The 16,865-nt window shown below is 46.6% G+C and overlaps 1 protein-coding gene across 6 annotated transcripts in view; it reads left to right on the plus strand.

The window, feature by feature from the left end:
- The window catches only part of LOC137504360 (uncharacterized), a 115,179-nt gene that overhangs the window by 76,732 nt on the left and 21,582 nt on the right, over window positions 1-16,865 (plus strand). For all 6 annotated transcript variants that reach the window (XM_068232671.1, XM_068232677.1, XM_068232675.1 and 3 more), the window contains 8 exons: window positions 572-706; window positions 7,319-7,397; window positions 10,209-10,380; window positions 11,632-11,792; window positions 14,134-14,179; window positions 15,129-15,262; window positions 15,647-15,788; window positions 16,228-16,364. In XM_068232671.1, the coding sequence (XP_068088772.1) occupies window positions 572-706; window positions 7,319-7,397; window positions 10,209-10,380; window positions 11,632-11,792; window positions 14,134-14,179; window positions 15,129-15,262; window positions 15,647-15,788; window positions 16,228-16,364 (1,006 nt within the window). The remainder of the gene's footprint in view (window positions 1-571; window positions 707-7,318; window positions 7,398-10,208; window positions 10,381-11,631; window positions 11,793-14,133; window positions 14,180-15,128; window positions 15,263-15,646; window positions 15,789-16,227; window positions 16,365-16,865) is intronic.

A 16,865-nucleotide genomic window follows, 5' to 3' on the forward strand; every position in this document is an offset into this window, starting at 1 on the left:
GCGGCACATCTGACTATAGGGGGAGATGGGGGACACATCTGACTATACAAGAGTGGCACATCTGGCTACTTGTCTTTGGTAATATCTACATTACCTTGTGTGGTTTGGTTTGATTTGATTTAATAAGAAAAGGGGGCGTGGGAATAGCCAAATCATATTCAATGATAACTATTACAAGTTGAAGCAAATGTTATGCTAATTATACGCAAATATATTCAGCATGTAAAAGCAGCAGCTTCTGAATTTGATTGGTCTGTATTCTCCTGTCTTCATCTGTGTTTTCTTTTTGGGATTCGTAATTTGTTCATCTTCATCTGTGGTTTTCTGTTTTTCTTGAGTACCACATTTCTTCCACAAAATGAGTCAGAGAACCCAAATCAGAATATTTCAATCTCCCACTGGGGCTTAACATTGGCCAATTCCTATGGACCTATGGCAATCATTGGCGGGAAGTTCAAATAAGCCCTGGCTAGAGATTCAAAAATGGTCCTAGTGGACTATTTCTCATCTATCACTGCCTTTTTCCCCTCAGGCCTATTCAAAAGGTAATGATCTCATTTCTGTCATTTAGGGTACGAGTCTGAGACATACAGCCTCACCCTCCTGGAACAATATGGAGATGTCATCATGAGACTGTACCAGCTGCCGGACCCTCCATTGCAGGAGAGTGAATATCCGACCCCCTTCCTTTACAGCTGGAGAGGAGGTGAGAGCCATAGAATATAACTTTAACCCGTGTTGATGTTGTTCACATTTTGACTACTGCCCAGCTAAGCTGACACAGGTTATAGTCAGACACTCACTGACGGGTGCTGCTTTGCCCAGGCAATCCAAGCAGATGCTTGGGGCCTCGCACAGAGCAGGGGCCTTCTATGCTGCCGGGCCACCCTTTCGATGACTTGTATGGCTGCTGCTGCCTCCCCGTCACTCACAAACAAAAGAAACAGAAAAGAAAGTCACAAACAAACAAGAGGAAGTGACCATGGTTCAGACATCAAATGAGGTCATCATTGCTCATTTCCTGCGTTGGGGATGGGGAGGTGGCAGGAAGCTACATGTGGTACCCTCACTGACACCAATGCCCTATATGGAGGTAGGGGTACCTTTGGCTAGGTAGTAGCGTCTGCCAGGATGGCAAGGGTCGATCAAAAACCTTTTTCCTCTTGCCTTCAGTCTGGAGGTGTGTAGGAGGTCCAGCGATGGCAGGGGTGTCCCAATTATCCTCTCCGCAGAGCTGAGGACTATTTGAAGTTTGAGCCTATCACTTGCGGTTGCACCTGCATACCAGACGATAATGGAGGACATGTGGAGGTAGGTGTGACAGAGCTGAGGTCACCATCACTGGCTGGATGGGGGTATAAGTAGATTCCTGGTATAATTGCCCTTCGTCATCTGCTCTGCCAGAAGGTGGTGTTCCAGACACAAACACAGATAACCAGAGAGATGTGGAGGATAGGTGTGATGATCCGCTCAGCTGGCTGCACAGGCAGACAGCTGTTTGTCCATTCCTCTAGTCTGTGGGCTGCAGGTCTCTGGAACAGAGACCTGTCTTTCCATTGCAAGTTTCTGGTCTGTTCTCTTGCTGGGGAATTTGCATACATTCGTTATGCAAATCCCCTACCTGCCTTCTTTGATGACTGGCACTATAAGAGCTTTATGTTTCCCAGAATGCTTTGCTGGACATTTCCCTTCCATGCTCTGTTCCTGATGGACACTGCTGGAGTGTCAGCCATTGCTATCTAGTATAGTTTATTCCTGGGGGTTGCTTTAGGCTCCCCTTCTAGCCCAGTCAGGTTGTATTATCTGTATTGCCTGTTCTGTCTTGTCTTGCCTGTTTGCCATTGTCCTGTCCCTATGGTGGTTGACAGGAAATGGTTCTGATCTCTGTTCTTGGAGTATAGCTGGTGCAGCGGTTGCTACCAGCTATCTCTTCTGTTCTGTCTTCCACCTCTCGCGATCGCGTTCCTATTTCGTATCTGCTGTTGTGTGTGCGCGGTCGCGGGGTGGCGACTGGATTGGTGCACACACATACAACCTATCCCTTTGCTCAATCTCATTCGCAATCGCCTCTCTTGCGATTGCGTTCTGCGCTTCGTACAATTCCTGTCCGGCACTTGTGGAGGTACAGAGGATTGGTTCCTCTGCACTCCCCAGCGCCATCTGCCGACAGGAATTTCCCTCTACAGGTGCGTTGCACCTTTTGCTGGGTGCCTGCAAATATACGCTTGTGGAGGATTTCCGCCGTGTCAGCGCACGCGTTGTGCGCTGATCACGGAGAAAGTTCCACAATCGTGACAGAATGTCCAGCCCTACCCAAAACCCCAGTGTAGACGGAATTTCCGATTTGTACGATTTTGTCGAATATGGCTCTTGTACCTTTAAGAGATTTAAAAAACTTGAACCTGAATCAGCAGACGAATTTTTGTCTGAGTGTACGAAACTGTTAGCGAACCCTGAATTCCAATGCACCCCAGTGTCTACCTGGGCCCCCCAAATGGTCTACATTCTGTTGGGGGGCGAAATGTCAATGTGGGGTTATGATGTGTTAGATCATACCACCCTGAGTCAAAGACCCCTGGAATTCTTGGCCTTTTTAATTCACAATTGGCTGAGATTACCTCAATTACCATAGTAATGAGTTGTTGTCAGCAGCTCAATCAGCTGTTCCATCTACTCTTTCATCCACAAAGCAGCCATCCAAAGCCTCTAAGTCTAAACGTAAAAGATCTAGGAAGGCTTCCCAGCGGAAAGATCCGCTGCCCCTAGCAACCACAAATAAAGAGGTTATTTCTGTCAAGTCTGAAATGGGCAAAACCATGCAGTATGATAATGATGTTTATAATGCATCTGCTGCTCAGTTTCCAGGGTTTTTGCCCCAATCCAAAGCTTATGTGGATCCTGCTATAGGTAGGATCGCACACTACATTAAAGCAGTTAAAAAATCTGTTCTTGTTCCTGAACTCCACCCCTATGGAGATTATTTGGATACTGGCCTGTTTGAACCCCCATTTGCTTCCTGGGATGTTGGGGCCTTGCTGGAAGAATTCGATTTTGATTGGAAAGCCTTTTGCGATTTTTACATCTCAAAAAGCGAAGATGTCTTGAATGCTTGTCTCGATTCTATGTACCTTCTGATTGATTCCGATGAATGTGACAAGGATGATGTGGATCTGGTGATCTATGTATGGCAAACGATTTTGGATGAGTTGCACACACACCAACCAATTGATTCCAATAAAGAGACATCTGTGTCGGATGATTGTTCCTGCCTTTCTGGGGTAAAGCATGAGAGTCTTGACTTTGTGCAATCTGAAATGAATGAGTGTGCCGCTGTGGTTGGTTCCTGTGCGAATCCCGAAGAATTCTCTCCTGACAGTGTGCAGTTTGAATCTGTGCGATCTGATGCCTGTTTCTCGGATGTTCCTGCAGATTGTGATCGGCATGAGTCTGCCGGTTTCCTCAAGGATGTGTGGGATCCTTTGTCAGTTAGAAACAGATCTTTGAGATCTTCTGTCTGTGACCCTGCTATGGGGAAAATTTCTCGACTATGCAGCGTCAAAAGTAAAATTTTTATGCCTAATAAAGTTTATCCTGTTGATGTCGCCATTTCTTTTGCAAATGAATCTATGTCTTATTCTGTTCGCACCTGTGCAGGCCTGTTGCCTGATGACAGTTGCTCCAGTGTTTCTGTCCTAGATGCCTTGCAGTCTGCTCCACAGATCGCGGAGGTTTGCGATATGGAAGCGTCAGTTTCGCAACCTAAAGCGATCTTGGATCCGCAAATTTTGCGTTCTGACTCCTCGGATTCGATATTGTTAGCCGAATCTAAGAGTGAGACAGCGCTTCGGTTTTGTGAATCTGATGCTGAAACTTCTTTGCCTTGTCCAGAGAAGCTTTCTCTGAACCTGCCCTGTACCATGAATGAAGGCATGATGTCCACTTGCATTGACATTTGCGAGTCTGATTCTGAAGAAAGTATTGACTCTCCACCCAGTACTCTGGATGAGTCAATATTGCCTTGTACAATATCTCCTGCCCTGCCCCTAGAGGCTCGTCTAGGTATTGCTGCTATTTTTACCTGTCTTTCTGCAGTTTTGGAATTGCAAGCTAGTTTGACTACTACGCAGAGTTCTGGGTGCAGCGAGATTAAAGTTAGGGAGTCAGTGTGTGGTCCAGTGAATATTCCTGTACGTTCCACTCATGATGATGAAATTCAGTCTCAGTTTATGGTGGAACCTTCCCTGGGACATCTGCCCTGTTCTCAAAATAAAGTTCCAGTTTTGCCCTGTAACCTGGATAGTACAGAATCCTTCTTAGACAACTTGAAAAATGATGTTCCTGAGGTCTTGTTTGATGATCTAAAGGTCTCCGAGTTCCTCCCAAAGGGTGCAGAACTTGTAGGAGATGTCTCCTGCCCCCCAGGTCCTTCTGAAGTGTTGCCCACTTCAGTAGGCATTGCTGCCTTGCTGACTACTTTTGCAGCTCTTGTGGAGCTTCATTCATGTGTAGTCAATGATGATATTACAGTTACAGAAAATTCTGAATTTGAGTCCGAGTCTTCTTTTGAAAGACCAGTACCTGTGATCTTTACTCGTGATGATTTTCTGCCCGGTACTGGTTTTGGTCTTGTCGTGTCGGACTCTGAGGTTGGCAGTTCCCCGACATGTCCTGAGGTTTCTCCTGTACTAGTGTACCCCGATGTGCTCTGTGACCCAGAAAGCCCAAGTGTGCCTCGGTTACCAGCGTTGAGTCCCCAGGGAGAAAAGCGCTATATAAATATTATTGTTATTGTTATTGTTACTCAGATGCTTCCTCAGTGGAGACATGTTCTGATATAGCCTGCCTGCTTGCATGCCCAGAAGTGGTCCCTGAAAGTCCTGATCTTGATGGGTGTCCTGCTAATTTTGAGTCTGGAATGATCATAGGTTCCATAGGGGTTCTTGGTGTTTCTCCATGTGAGCCTGGTGAGCGTTCTGGCTTCTTGGGATCTCTGCGGAGCTTCAAGGCGTTCTGGGAGATTCCGGGAAAGGTTTTGCTTGGTGCCCTGAATACGATCAGCAATGGCTTTGGTGTTGTAAGGGACACTTCGAACAGGTATTGCGGCAGGTTTGGTATTCTTGGACGCTCCTTGGAAGGTGGTGGGTATTGTCTGGAGGGTGTCGATGGCTTCTTCTCTGGTGTCCACAGTCCTGATGGGTGTTACGCTGAGACTTGCAGTGCTGATGGGCATGTTTCGGTGGCTTCTGCTTCTGATGAGGTCGGTTTCGGATGGACTGACTCTGGAATTGGGCCTTGTCGGGCTGTCCTGACCTTCATGAGTCTTCAGTTAGAGTTTTGTGATGATACCAGTTTTGAGGGATGTCTGGAATCCATCCCTAGAAGGGGGGGTACTGTGATGATCCGCTCAGCTGGCTGCACAGGCAGACAGCTGTTTGTCCATTCCTCTAGTCTGCGGGCTGCAGGTCTCTGGAACAGAGACCTGTCTTTCCATTGCAAGTTTCTGGTCTGTTCTCTTGCTGGGGAATTTGCATACATTCGTTATGCAAATCCCCTACCTGCCTTCTTTGATGACTGGCACTATAAGAGCTTTATGTTTCCCAGAATGCTTTGCTGGACATTTCCCTTCCATGCTCTGTTCCTGATGGACACTGCTGGAGTGTCAGCCATTGCTATCTAGTATAGTTTATTCCTGGGGGTTGCTTTAGGCTCCCCTTCTAGCCCAGTCAGGTTGTATTATCTGTATTGCCTGTTCTGTCTTGTCTTGCCTGTTTGCCATTGTCCTGTCCCTATGGTGGTTGACAGGAAATGGTTCTGATCTCTGTTCTTGGAGTATAGCTGGTGCAGCGGTTGCTACCAGCTATCTCTTCTGTTCTGTCTTCTGGGATCGCGCTAGCTACTTTTTGCTAGCGCTGGGGATCCTTCTGTTCTGTCTCCTGGGATCGCGCTAGCTACTTTTTGCGAGCGCTGGGGATCCTTCTGTTCTGTCTTGTCTGTCGCGATTGCGCTGTCACCAGCGGCGGTTGATAGCGAATCGCTCTGTCTTGTTTGGATCGCACTGGCCTCTAGCGGTAGCGGCTGTGGATCCTTCTGATCTAGTTCCTGGAGTGTAAGCTGGAGCAGCGGTTGCTACCAGCTACCTCATCTGATCTGTCTTGTTTAGATCGCACTAGCCGCTAGCGTTAGCGGCTGTGGATCTTTCTGATCTGTGTTCCTGCTTGGATCACACTTGCTCTGGCGGAAGAGCGGTGGATCCTTTCTGCCTAGTTCCTGTTTTTCGTGTGTCTGTCTTGTCCGCTACGCTTGCTGCAGGCTCGGTGAGGCAACCGTTAAGCAAGCGCTCGCGTCCTCTGTTTCATGTTTGTCTGTTAATGGTTAGTTAGGCGTGCTTGTCTCTATTGTGCTTATCACGTGGAGATCGCGCATAACCGCGTGCACTGTTGCGAATGAGTGCGGTGTTCGCGGTTAGCTAGCGTTGTTATTTTCCGTATCTCCTTATTGTATTTGCTGTGCCTTTGCTACCCTCGTATTCTATTCTGATCTGCCTTGTGTCACGTCTGGCGATCGCACCTCTCGCGATCACGTTCCTATTTCGTATCTGCTGTTGTGTGTGCGCGGTCGCGGGGTGGCGACTGGATTGGCGCACACACATACAACCGATCCCTTTGCTCAATCTCATTCGCAATCGCCTCTCTTGCGATTGCGTTCTGCGCTTCGTGCAATTCCTGTCTGGCACTTGTGGAGGTACAGAGGATTGGTTCCTCTGCACTCCCCAGCGCCATCTGCCTACAGGAATTTCCCTCTACAGGTGCGTAGCACCTTTTGCTGGGTGCCTACAAATATACGCTTGTGGAGGATTTCCGCCGTGTCAGCGCACGCGTTGTGCGCTGATCACGGAGAAAGTTCCACAATCGTGACAATAGGAGGAAGGAGATTAGCTCTGTCTAGTCTTCTCTTAAATGCAAATACATGATTTCTCCCAACATGGCCCGCAAGGGGTTTAGCTACAATTAGGTACCCCGGCAAAACTTTGTCAACATTTACAAACCCTCCCGGTAGCCTGGGGGCTTATCTTGCAAGGGTCATAAAACAAGTGTGGCCTTTATGATCTTTACACCCATAACAAGTGTAGCCACAAAAACTCTGGATCTGCAGGCTGGACCCCTGTATCGGAGGCAAAGAAGGTTAGTAGTAGTAGGCCCCCACCAGCTCTGGGCCCCTTAACAGACAGAGGGTCTGCACCACTATAATTATGCCCCTAGGGCCTGCCCTATTCTTAGCAGCAGCCACTGACCCATAACCTTAATTTTGTTTTGTACAGAGATGGATTTGCAGATGATTTCATCCACACAGACCTGGACTGATCCATCAGCTCTTCCCGCAGAGCTACTCAGCACCAGGTACTGTCCAATGTATTACTGTAATGTAGGGGGGGTGGGGGGCAGGCAGCTACTGTACCTACGCCAGTCTGTCCCAGTCCATGGTGCAGGTCACATGAGCAGAACAGGGGTTAGGTATAACATTTAGCGTTCAATTAGGATAATATTAAAGCTGCCATATACAGTATCTCTCAGTTGCCATTGGAATCCCTCACATTTTTCTAACTATTTAAAGCCTTCTCATGGGAAAACACTCAAAATTTGACACATTGATACAATGTAAAGTAGTCAGTGCACAGCTTGTATAACAGTGTAAATTTGATCTTCTATCAATATAACTCAATACACAGCCCTCATACATCTATTTGCAAAAGACAGCTTTCCAGCTTATAAAGAGAAGTCGGGAGCTGTTGACTGGCCAGTGCAGATCAGCAGCACACAGATGACTCACCACTGTGCTCTCTCTTCCAATATGAAATCTCAACATATCAGACTGGCAGCAGAGACCAAGCCTGGATCCTAAAACAACTCAGTGTGAGCCGTCCACACAACTAATTCATATAAACAAATAAATATAAATTATGATATGTCCTTTTTCAGCAGGTGCTTCTAGGTATAATAATGGTGCTTCTAGTTATATGCCTACTGTTTAGGGTGACCATATTTTGATTTCCAAAAAAGAGGACGACTGGGACGGTATGTGGGAAATTTTCTTTGCAGTTCATCGGTGAAGCTGCACTTACGCTTCGGCATTTTTCCTGCTATACTGCTCCGCTCTCTACTCAGATCCCTGGCATGTCTGTCTGCACTGCTCCCTGTCTGTGTCTGTCGCTCTCTGCTCTGATCCCTGGCCTGTCTGTCTGCTCTGCAGTCTGCACTGCTTCCTGTCTGTGTCGCTCTCTGCTCAGATCCCTGGCCTGTCTGTCTGCACTGCTCCCTGTCTGTGTTGCTCTCTGCTCTGATCCCTGGCCTGTCTGTCTGCACTGCTCCCTGTCTGTGTCTGTCGCTCTCTGCTCTGATCCCTGGCCTGTCTGTCTGCTCTGCAGTCTGCACTGCTTCCTGTCTGTGTCGCTCTCTGCTCAGATCCCTGGCCTGTCTGTCTGCACTGCTCCCTGTCTGTGTTGCTCTCTGCTCTGATCCCTGACCTGTCTGTCTGCACTGCTCCCTGTCTGTGTATGTCCCTCTCTGCTCTGATCCCTGGCCTGTCTGTCTGCTCTGTAGTCTGCACTGCTCCCTGTCTGTGTCGCTCTCTGCTCTGATCCCTGGCCTGTCTGCAATGCCACTGCTGCTTCCTGTCTGCTCTGTGTCGCTCTCTCTCTGCTCTGATCCCTGGCCTCTGGCCCTCTGCAGTCTGCACTCTCTCTGCACTACTGCGTCTGTGTCGTGTCGCAGCTATAATTACTGCTCCCACAGGCCACAGAGCACCAGCGTGACTTCACTTCACTGAACTCAGGCCTTAGCCTAAACTCCGCCCCTTGCCGCCGCCCCTCTGCTCCGCAATTTGCTCTCAGTAGATGGGGGTGGAGGCGGAATAGAGCAGCAGGGATTGATTGCCGAAGAGCCATTTGGAACGAGCCAGCTCTTTGGGAGCATAAAGTGAAAACGACTGAGGGCTTAAGTGGCTAAAGGGAGCCAAGCAGCCAAGCCAGAAGAGCCGATGCTTAAAGAGCCGGAATTCCCATCACTAGACTCAGTCTAGTGATGCGAATTCCGGCTCTTTAGAAAGCATCGGCTCTTCTGGCTTGGCCGCTTGGCTCCCTTTAGCCACTTAAGCCCTCAGTCGTTTTCACTTTATGCATCCGAGTGATGTTCACCTCCCATTCATTAGCCTATAACTTTATCACTACTTATCACGATTAACTGATCTATATCTTGTTTTTTCCGCCACCAATTAGGCTTTCTTTAGGGGGTACATTTTGCTAAGAGCCACTTTACTGTAAATGCATTTTAACAGGAAGAATAAGAAAAAAACTGAAAAAAAATCATTATTTCTCAGTTTTCGGCCATTATAGTTTTAAAATAATACATGCCTCCATAATTAAAACCCACGTATTGTATTTGCCCATTTGTCTCGGGTATTTCACCGTTTAAATTATTTCCCTATCACAATGTATGGCGACAATATTTTTTTATTTGGAAATAAAGGTGCCTTTTTTCCGTTTTGCATCCATCACTATTTACAAGCTTATAAAAAAAAATAGAAATATTTCATCTTTACATAGATATTTAAAAAGTTTAGACCCTTAGGTAAATATTTATGTGTTTTTAATTTTTTTTATTGTAATGTTTTTTTTTATTAAACATTTTATGTGGGCATTTTTGGGAGATGGCAACTTTCAGTTTGTTTACATTGCGTCACTCTAAGCGTACAATGTACGCTTAGAGGGACATGGGAATTAGAAAAAGCGAAGCTTCCGAGAGAAGCTGTCGCTTTTTCTGCGGGGGAGAGGAATCAGTGATCGGGCACCATAGCCCGATTCACTGATTCCTGGACTACCGAATCAGCGGCCGGGAGCGCGCGTGCACTCCCGTGATCGGCCGCGGGAGCGCGCCTGTCCTCCATGTATAAATACGTCAAGGAGGACAAAGTGGTTAAAGAGCCGGCTCGTTCGGCTCCCAAACGGCTCTTCACTACCCGGACATTTCTAAAACCTGCCAGGGACGCCCCGGACAGGTCGGATAAAGTGGACCTGTCCGGGCAAAAGAGGATGCCTGGTCACCCTACTACTGTTCCTAATGGGAAATTTTTCCCTGACTGTCCTCCTCCTTTCCTTGTTTGAGCACTGCTAGGCATGGTAAAATGCAGCAATAACATTTATTTCTGTCGCACAGGCTGCAGGACGTAGATGGGATGCAGGAGGTGGAGGCAGAGAGCGGACCCTACCAGGACTGGCTGGGTGTGGAAGAAATGTATGACATCACAGAAGAGGAGGAGAACTTCCTGAAGCAGAATAACCTCAGCCTGTCCTCCCTGCAGCAGCTGAAAGAGGACGCTCTAAGCTCTGTGAGTGTCCCTGTGTCACAATAAATGACTTCCTCCTCAGTGCTCTGTCTGTTTCGTTGCTAAGAGCTGTCACTTCTTAAACTCAAATAAGTAGAAAATGGCTGCATTCTTGTTCCAGGTGTGCTTTCACTGACTGCATGCTTGTTCCAGGTGTGACTCCTCTCGCCACATGCTTGTTCCAGGTGTGACTCCACTGGCTGCATGCTTGTTCCAGGTGTGAATCCACTGGCTGCATGCTTGTTCCAGGTGTAACTCTTCTGGCTGCATGCGTGTTCCAGGTGTGACTCCTTTGGCCACATGCTTGCTACAGGTGTGACTTCACTGGTTGCATCCTTGTTTCAGGTGTAACTCCACTGGCTGCATGCTTGTTTCAGGTGTAACTCCACTGGCTGCATGCTTGTTTCAGGTGTAACTCCACTGGCTGCATGCTTGTTCCAGGTGTGACTCCAAAGGCTGCATGCTTGTTCCAGGTGTAACTCCACTGTCTGCATGCTTGTTTCAGGTGTGACTCCACTGGCTGCATCCTTGTTCCAGGTGTGACTCCACTGGCTGCATGCGTGTTTTAGGTGTGACTCCACTGGCTGAATGCTTGTTCCAGGTGTGCCTCCACTGGCTGCATCCTTGTTCCAGGTGTGACTCCACTGGCTGCATGCATGTTCCAGGTGCGACTCCACTGGCTGCATGCATGTTCCAGGTGTGACTCCACTGGCTGCATGCATGTTCCAGGTGTGACTCCACTGGCTGCATGCTTGTTCCAGGTGTGACTCCACTGGCTGCATGCTTGTTCCAGGTGTGACTCCACTGGCTGCATGCTTGTTCCAGGTGTGACTCCACTGGCTGCATGCATGTTCCAGGTGTGACTCCGCTGGCTGCGTGCTTGTTCCAGGTGTGACTCCACTGGTTGCATGCTTGTTCCAGATGTGACTCCACTGTCTGTGTGCTTGTTCCAGATGAACCGCCACCGACTGCATGATTGTCCCAGGTGTAACTCCACTGGCTGCATGCTTCTTCCAGATGTGACCCCCACTGGCTGCATGCGTATTTACATTGTAACTCCACCAGATGCATGCTTATTCAGGGGTCACACCTCAGCCAATGGAAAACAAAAGTTTGCTTTCTTAAAACAGAAAGAATTTGCGATAATTCAGGTTGGTGTGAGCTTTAGATGTCTCCCAGTGTGTTGCTGCTGAATAGCCTCAGCCAATGTAACAGATTTTGTCATGCATTGAGGTCTCTCTCTTGTACTTACAGCGGGAGGGAATAGCAGAGTTCACAGATTTCCTGCAGGGGACGCTGGGGATCCACCTGTTCCAATTCTGGATGGACTGTGAGCAATTCAAAGAAGAGTCTGCAGACCTGAAGGTGAACCACAGCCCGGAGGAGGCCAGACACCGCAGTCTGCTCCTGTTCAGGTACAGCTGGGATATCACCAGGTCCACACGTGCCATCACAAAGGGCTTGATCTAAAGCATAGCTACCAACTGTCCCTTTTTCAGAGGGACAGTCCCTTTTTGGGAGCCCTGTCCCTCTGTCCCTCTTTCACCCTCATTTGTCCCTCTTTCAGGACTTTGTCCCTTTTTCTATGTAAATATATATATTTCTATACTAAAAATGTGTTTGATTGGCAGCACGGTGGCGTAGTGGTTAGCTCTCTCGCCCTGCAGTGCTGGGTCCCTGGTTCGAATCCCAGCCAGGGCACTATCTGCAAAGAGTTTGTATGTTCTCTCCGTGTCTGTGTGGGTTTCCTCTGGGCACTCCGGTTTCCTCCCACATTCCAAAAACATACAGATAAGTTAATTGGCTCCCCCTAAAAATTGGCCCTAGACTACAGTACTTACACTACATAATATAGACATATGGCAATGGTAGGGATTAGATTGTGAGCTCCTTTGAGGGACAGTTAGTGACAAGACTATATATATATATATATATATATATATATATATATATATATATATATATATATATACATATATATATATATATATATATACATATATATATATATATATATATATATATATATATATATATACTGTACAGCGCTGCGTAATATGTCGGCGCTATATAAATACTAAATAATAATAATAATTGACTCTAAACTTTATTCCCATCCTTTAAATTGATATACTACTAATTTTAAAATGTTACTATGAAGGTAAATGAACCAGGATAGAAAGGACCAGTGTGGTTTGAATTATAAAACTACATATGTTTCTTATGAAATCTTTATGGTATGCGTGACTAGAGGCGTGGTGAGAGTGTGGCCAGGGGTGTGGCATGGGCGTGGCTTACGTGTCCCTTTTTCTCATCTCAAAAAGTTGGGAGGTATGTCTAAAGTGCATCAGAGATGAATGGTAGAAAAAGATTTACACTTGCCTGGCCCCTCACCGCATACTTTGTCACCTCCCTCTGTGTTCTCCCGGTCCTATCCGCTACGATGCTGCCAGACCCATAAAATCCGCAACTCTGCTCTAGTTTACTCATGTAAACATATAGGAAATTTCAAACATTCCACAAACACACAGCTTCTGGATTTTTGCCATTGCAGATGAACATGCACAGCGGCCTCTATCAAACGTCTAATGTGAACATCTGTTGCAGTCATTTAGCGATCCTCCATAATAGATTGCCAAACAACAAACAAGGAACAAGCACTCTGGATTTCCATTGTTTTTCACTTCCTCTCTCCATAATACAGAACCTGATCCTCAGTTGTGACCAAGCAGCCTGTCTGTAAGGGGTTCTTTCTTAAAAGAACACTATTAAAAAAATCGTAAAATTTGAAATGCATGTAAACACATTCAAATAAGAAGTGCAATTCTTCCAGAGTAAAATGAGCCATAAATTACTTTTCTCCTATGTTGCTGATACTTACAATAGATAGTAGAAATCTGACAGAACCGACAGGTTTTGAACTAGCCCATCTCCTCATGGGGATTCACTCTTATTTTCAAAAGCACTTAGCGAATGGCAGTTGCTCCGTCCAACTGCCAAAAAAGTGTAGGGTGAGCAGGGAGGCTGGCCAGCATCTTTGCGTAAATCCTTTTCAGGGAGTGTCTTTATAAAGAGTAAAGGCCATGCTGAGAATCCCCCTTGAAAATATGGACTAGCCCAAAACCTGTCGGTTCCGTCAGATTTCTACTACCTACTGTAAGTGACAGCAACATAGGAGAAAAGTAATTTGTGGTTTATTTTACTCTGGAAAAATGTACTTCTTATTTTTATGTGTTCACATGTATTTTAAATTGTATGATTTTGGTGATAATGGTCCTTTAAGACTTCCATCCAGAATGATCACCATTAGTCATTCTGAAGAACAGGGAGTGCTTGTACATAACTCTATAAAATTTGCTCCTCTAGGCCATCTGTGTTGTGCTTCCTCTATTGGTGTAGCCCCCCCCCCCCCCATGCACGACCACCCACTCCTTACAGTAAAGCATTGCCCGCACATCCCAACTTTTTGAGATAAGAAGGAGGGACACTTAAGCCACCCCCCTAGTCACACCCCCGTCACACCCCTAGTCACGTGTACCAGAAAGTTTTTCATAAGAGAAATATGTTGTTTTAAAATTCAAATCACACTAGTCCTTTCTATTTTAGTTCATTATCCTTCATATTATTATGGGAAAATAAGAAATATATCAATTTAAAGGATGGGAATAAACAGGAAAATTGTCATTCCCATATACGGGAAAATTGTCCTGCAATCTATGGTTCCTCTGTTACTGTTTCTTTCTTGTTTCCCTCCAGGACCATCCAGAAGAAGTTCCGGGCCTTTCTCACACCCTTCTGCCAGGTAAGAAGGAATACTTCTCTGCCTCAGATTATGGGACTTCTTCTATAACATTACACAAAATGACATCATCGCCATGACAGCTAGAGGATTAGCATGAAAGTCAGGCCATTAGCCCTTTCATTATACAGTCAAGACTTAGTTGTTCAGTCACTATTCATTCAGTGGTGACTCGTGTCCGACTCTTTGCAACCCCATGGAACAGGCTCTATGCTCTACTGCAGCTACTCTAGAAGCTTGTCCAAACTTTGTTGCTTCCATGATACTATCTAAACATCTTATTCTCTGTGGTCCACTCCTCCTTTTGCCCTCAATCTTTCAGGGTCTTCTCTGATGAGTCCTGCCTTCACATTGTGTGTAAAAAGTATTTCAGTAGATTCATCTTCAGCATTGCTCCTTCCAATGAACAGTCTGGATTTATTTATTTAAGGATTGACTGAATGGGCCCGCGCTTCCATAAATGCAAATGGGAAAATTTCCCCAGGGCCCCAGAGCCTGTAGAGGCCCCAAGGTGTGTGACCCTTCCCCTGCAGCTATGGTGACCCCATATATGCCTGCAGAGAATGAGGAAGAGAGATGCCATGGGGAGAAGGGTGGAGTGTAGAGCATGGTGCTGCCTCCTGTGTCCTGCCTGGATTAGGTAAGAACCCAATGTGTGTACAATCTGGATTTGTAAGGGAAAGGAAGAGGGGAATAATGGGGACCCCAACAATGTTTTTCGGGACATATGATGGACAACTGAAGATTTTTGTGTGGTGGGATGGGTTCTGGGAGTTGGCTAGGGGGCTGTGGGGAAGAGGGAGATCATAACATTGCTAGGGGGACTGACAACATGGTGATAACTTCTCCCAAGCATGAGTGACTTACAAGCCCAGAATCCGCCCCCCACAATTAATGTAGGAGTACATCAAATCAAGAAAACTGAGGAATAAACTGTAACCTTGATTTACAGGAGCAAATCCGATTGGGCCAGCAGAACTGGGGCTCTACCTACCAGGCCCTGCGGAGATCGCAATATGATGCCCTGAGGCGGCTGCGTGCGTACTGGATCCCTCGATTCCTCATTCACCAGCAGAGGAGTCTACGGTATGTCTGGGCCATTATGTGGCTGTTTCTGTAGAAGGCAGTAGATCTTATGTACTTTAACACCCAAGAAGACGTATAGGAAACTAGAACCTCTTTGACAAACCAGCTGAGTTTAGCTGACATAAAATCCACGGAAGTGTAATACTGGGCAGCTGTTAGGAGTCATCCTGTAATATCACTGAGCAGACAGGCAGACAAATAACATATGGCGAGTTTTTCCTGGTGGGCTCAAAGATCTTGACCTGCAGCCACTAGGGCACGCTCAGTAGGCAGTAGCAGTGTTAGGGAGTCTTACTAAATAGGTGCTGGCTTACTGAACAGAAAGAGCCGATATTTGAACTAGCTTTGAGGCAGCTCTAACTATCTCCCCTCTTTCCTACACAGAGCAGAGCTGAAAAAGGATGTCAGCTCATCATCTTCTGTAGAGACACCAAACATTGGGGCGTCCATTGTGCAATCAGCGATGGGGAAGCTGGGTGATGCTGGACTGTCTGTCACACTGGGGAGGAGGGAGGACCCAGATAAGGTGAGTTCTCCACCATCCAACCTTCAGGTATCTGAAAGGCATCTGTATTATATGATTCCTGTGGTCTTCACAGCACATTTGAAGGACCTGTGTTGATTTGGATGTAACAGTTTCCATACAGAACGTTTTGCTCCACAAACCCTCTGCAACAATAAAACCTTGGTGGATGATTTTTTTTGTCCACGCCTAGTGGGCTGAGTTTGGAGACTGTGAACTGCTATTCATCATACAGCAATAAACTTAGCAACCATTACAGCTAGTGGCCCATGATTCCTTGACGAGTGCATTTGTGGAGGCCAGAAGCTCCTCATATGCACCTTGTGAACGCATGTAATCTTGTAACACACGATGGACGTGCTTTGTAACAATGTAACAGCCTCACAATATCACGTGTGTCACTAATGTGTGGAAATGTGCTCCTTTACCCTTTCTGTTTCAGGTCAAGGGCTTTATATCCAGCCAGCGGGGGGCGCTCTGGTCACAGGAAACTCCACGTAACTCTCTCTTTGATAAGATGGTTCCAGCTTTAATCAATGACAACATGGCAGGAGGGCCCTTCATGTATTTTCTGAAAAGGTGACTATCTTTGGAAGGAGGTCAGTATTCTGATGAAATAAAAAAAAAAAACATGCTGTCTTACTTGTAAAACAGTCTTTCATATGGATTCCATAAAGAGTCCAGGGCCAACTTTCTGGAAAGGCCACAAAGGCCCGGGCCTCGGGTATCTGCAGCCCAAGGGGGCACCTGGACATGAGTTGCTAAATATAAAAGAGCAGCACACGAGAAAGGGAAGCTGATGTCCAAGGGAAAGGGAAAGGGCTGTACATGAGAGAGAGAGGGGTTCCAGTACATGAATGTTACTTATAAAAGAGGAGGCTACAGGTGGAATCGGAGGGCCATGATACACATGAAGGGGGAGCCCCAACATACTGGGCCTAGGGGCGGAAAAAGTATAAATCCGGCCTTGAAGGAGTCGCTGTATTGACTCAGAACCGCCAATTTCTTTCAAACATACGCTGACAGACAAGGACATAATGAATCTGATTGGCTGATGGAGAAACTTAGCATTTGCCTCAG

The sequence above is a fragment of the Hyperolius riggenbachi genome, chromosome 4 (genome assembly GCF_040937935.1).
Source record: "Hyperolius riggenbachi isolate aHypRig1 chromosome 4, aHypRig1.pri, whole genome shotgun sequence".
Classification (NCBI taxonomy): domain Eukaryota; kingdom Metazoa; phylum Chordata; class Amphibia; order Anura; family Hyperoliidae; genus Hyperolius; species Hyperolius riggenbachi.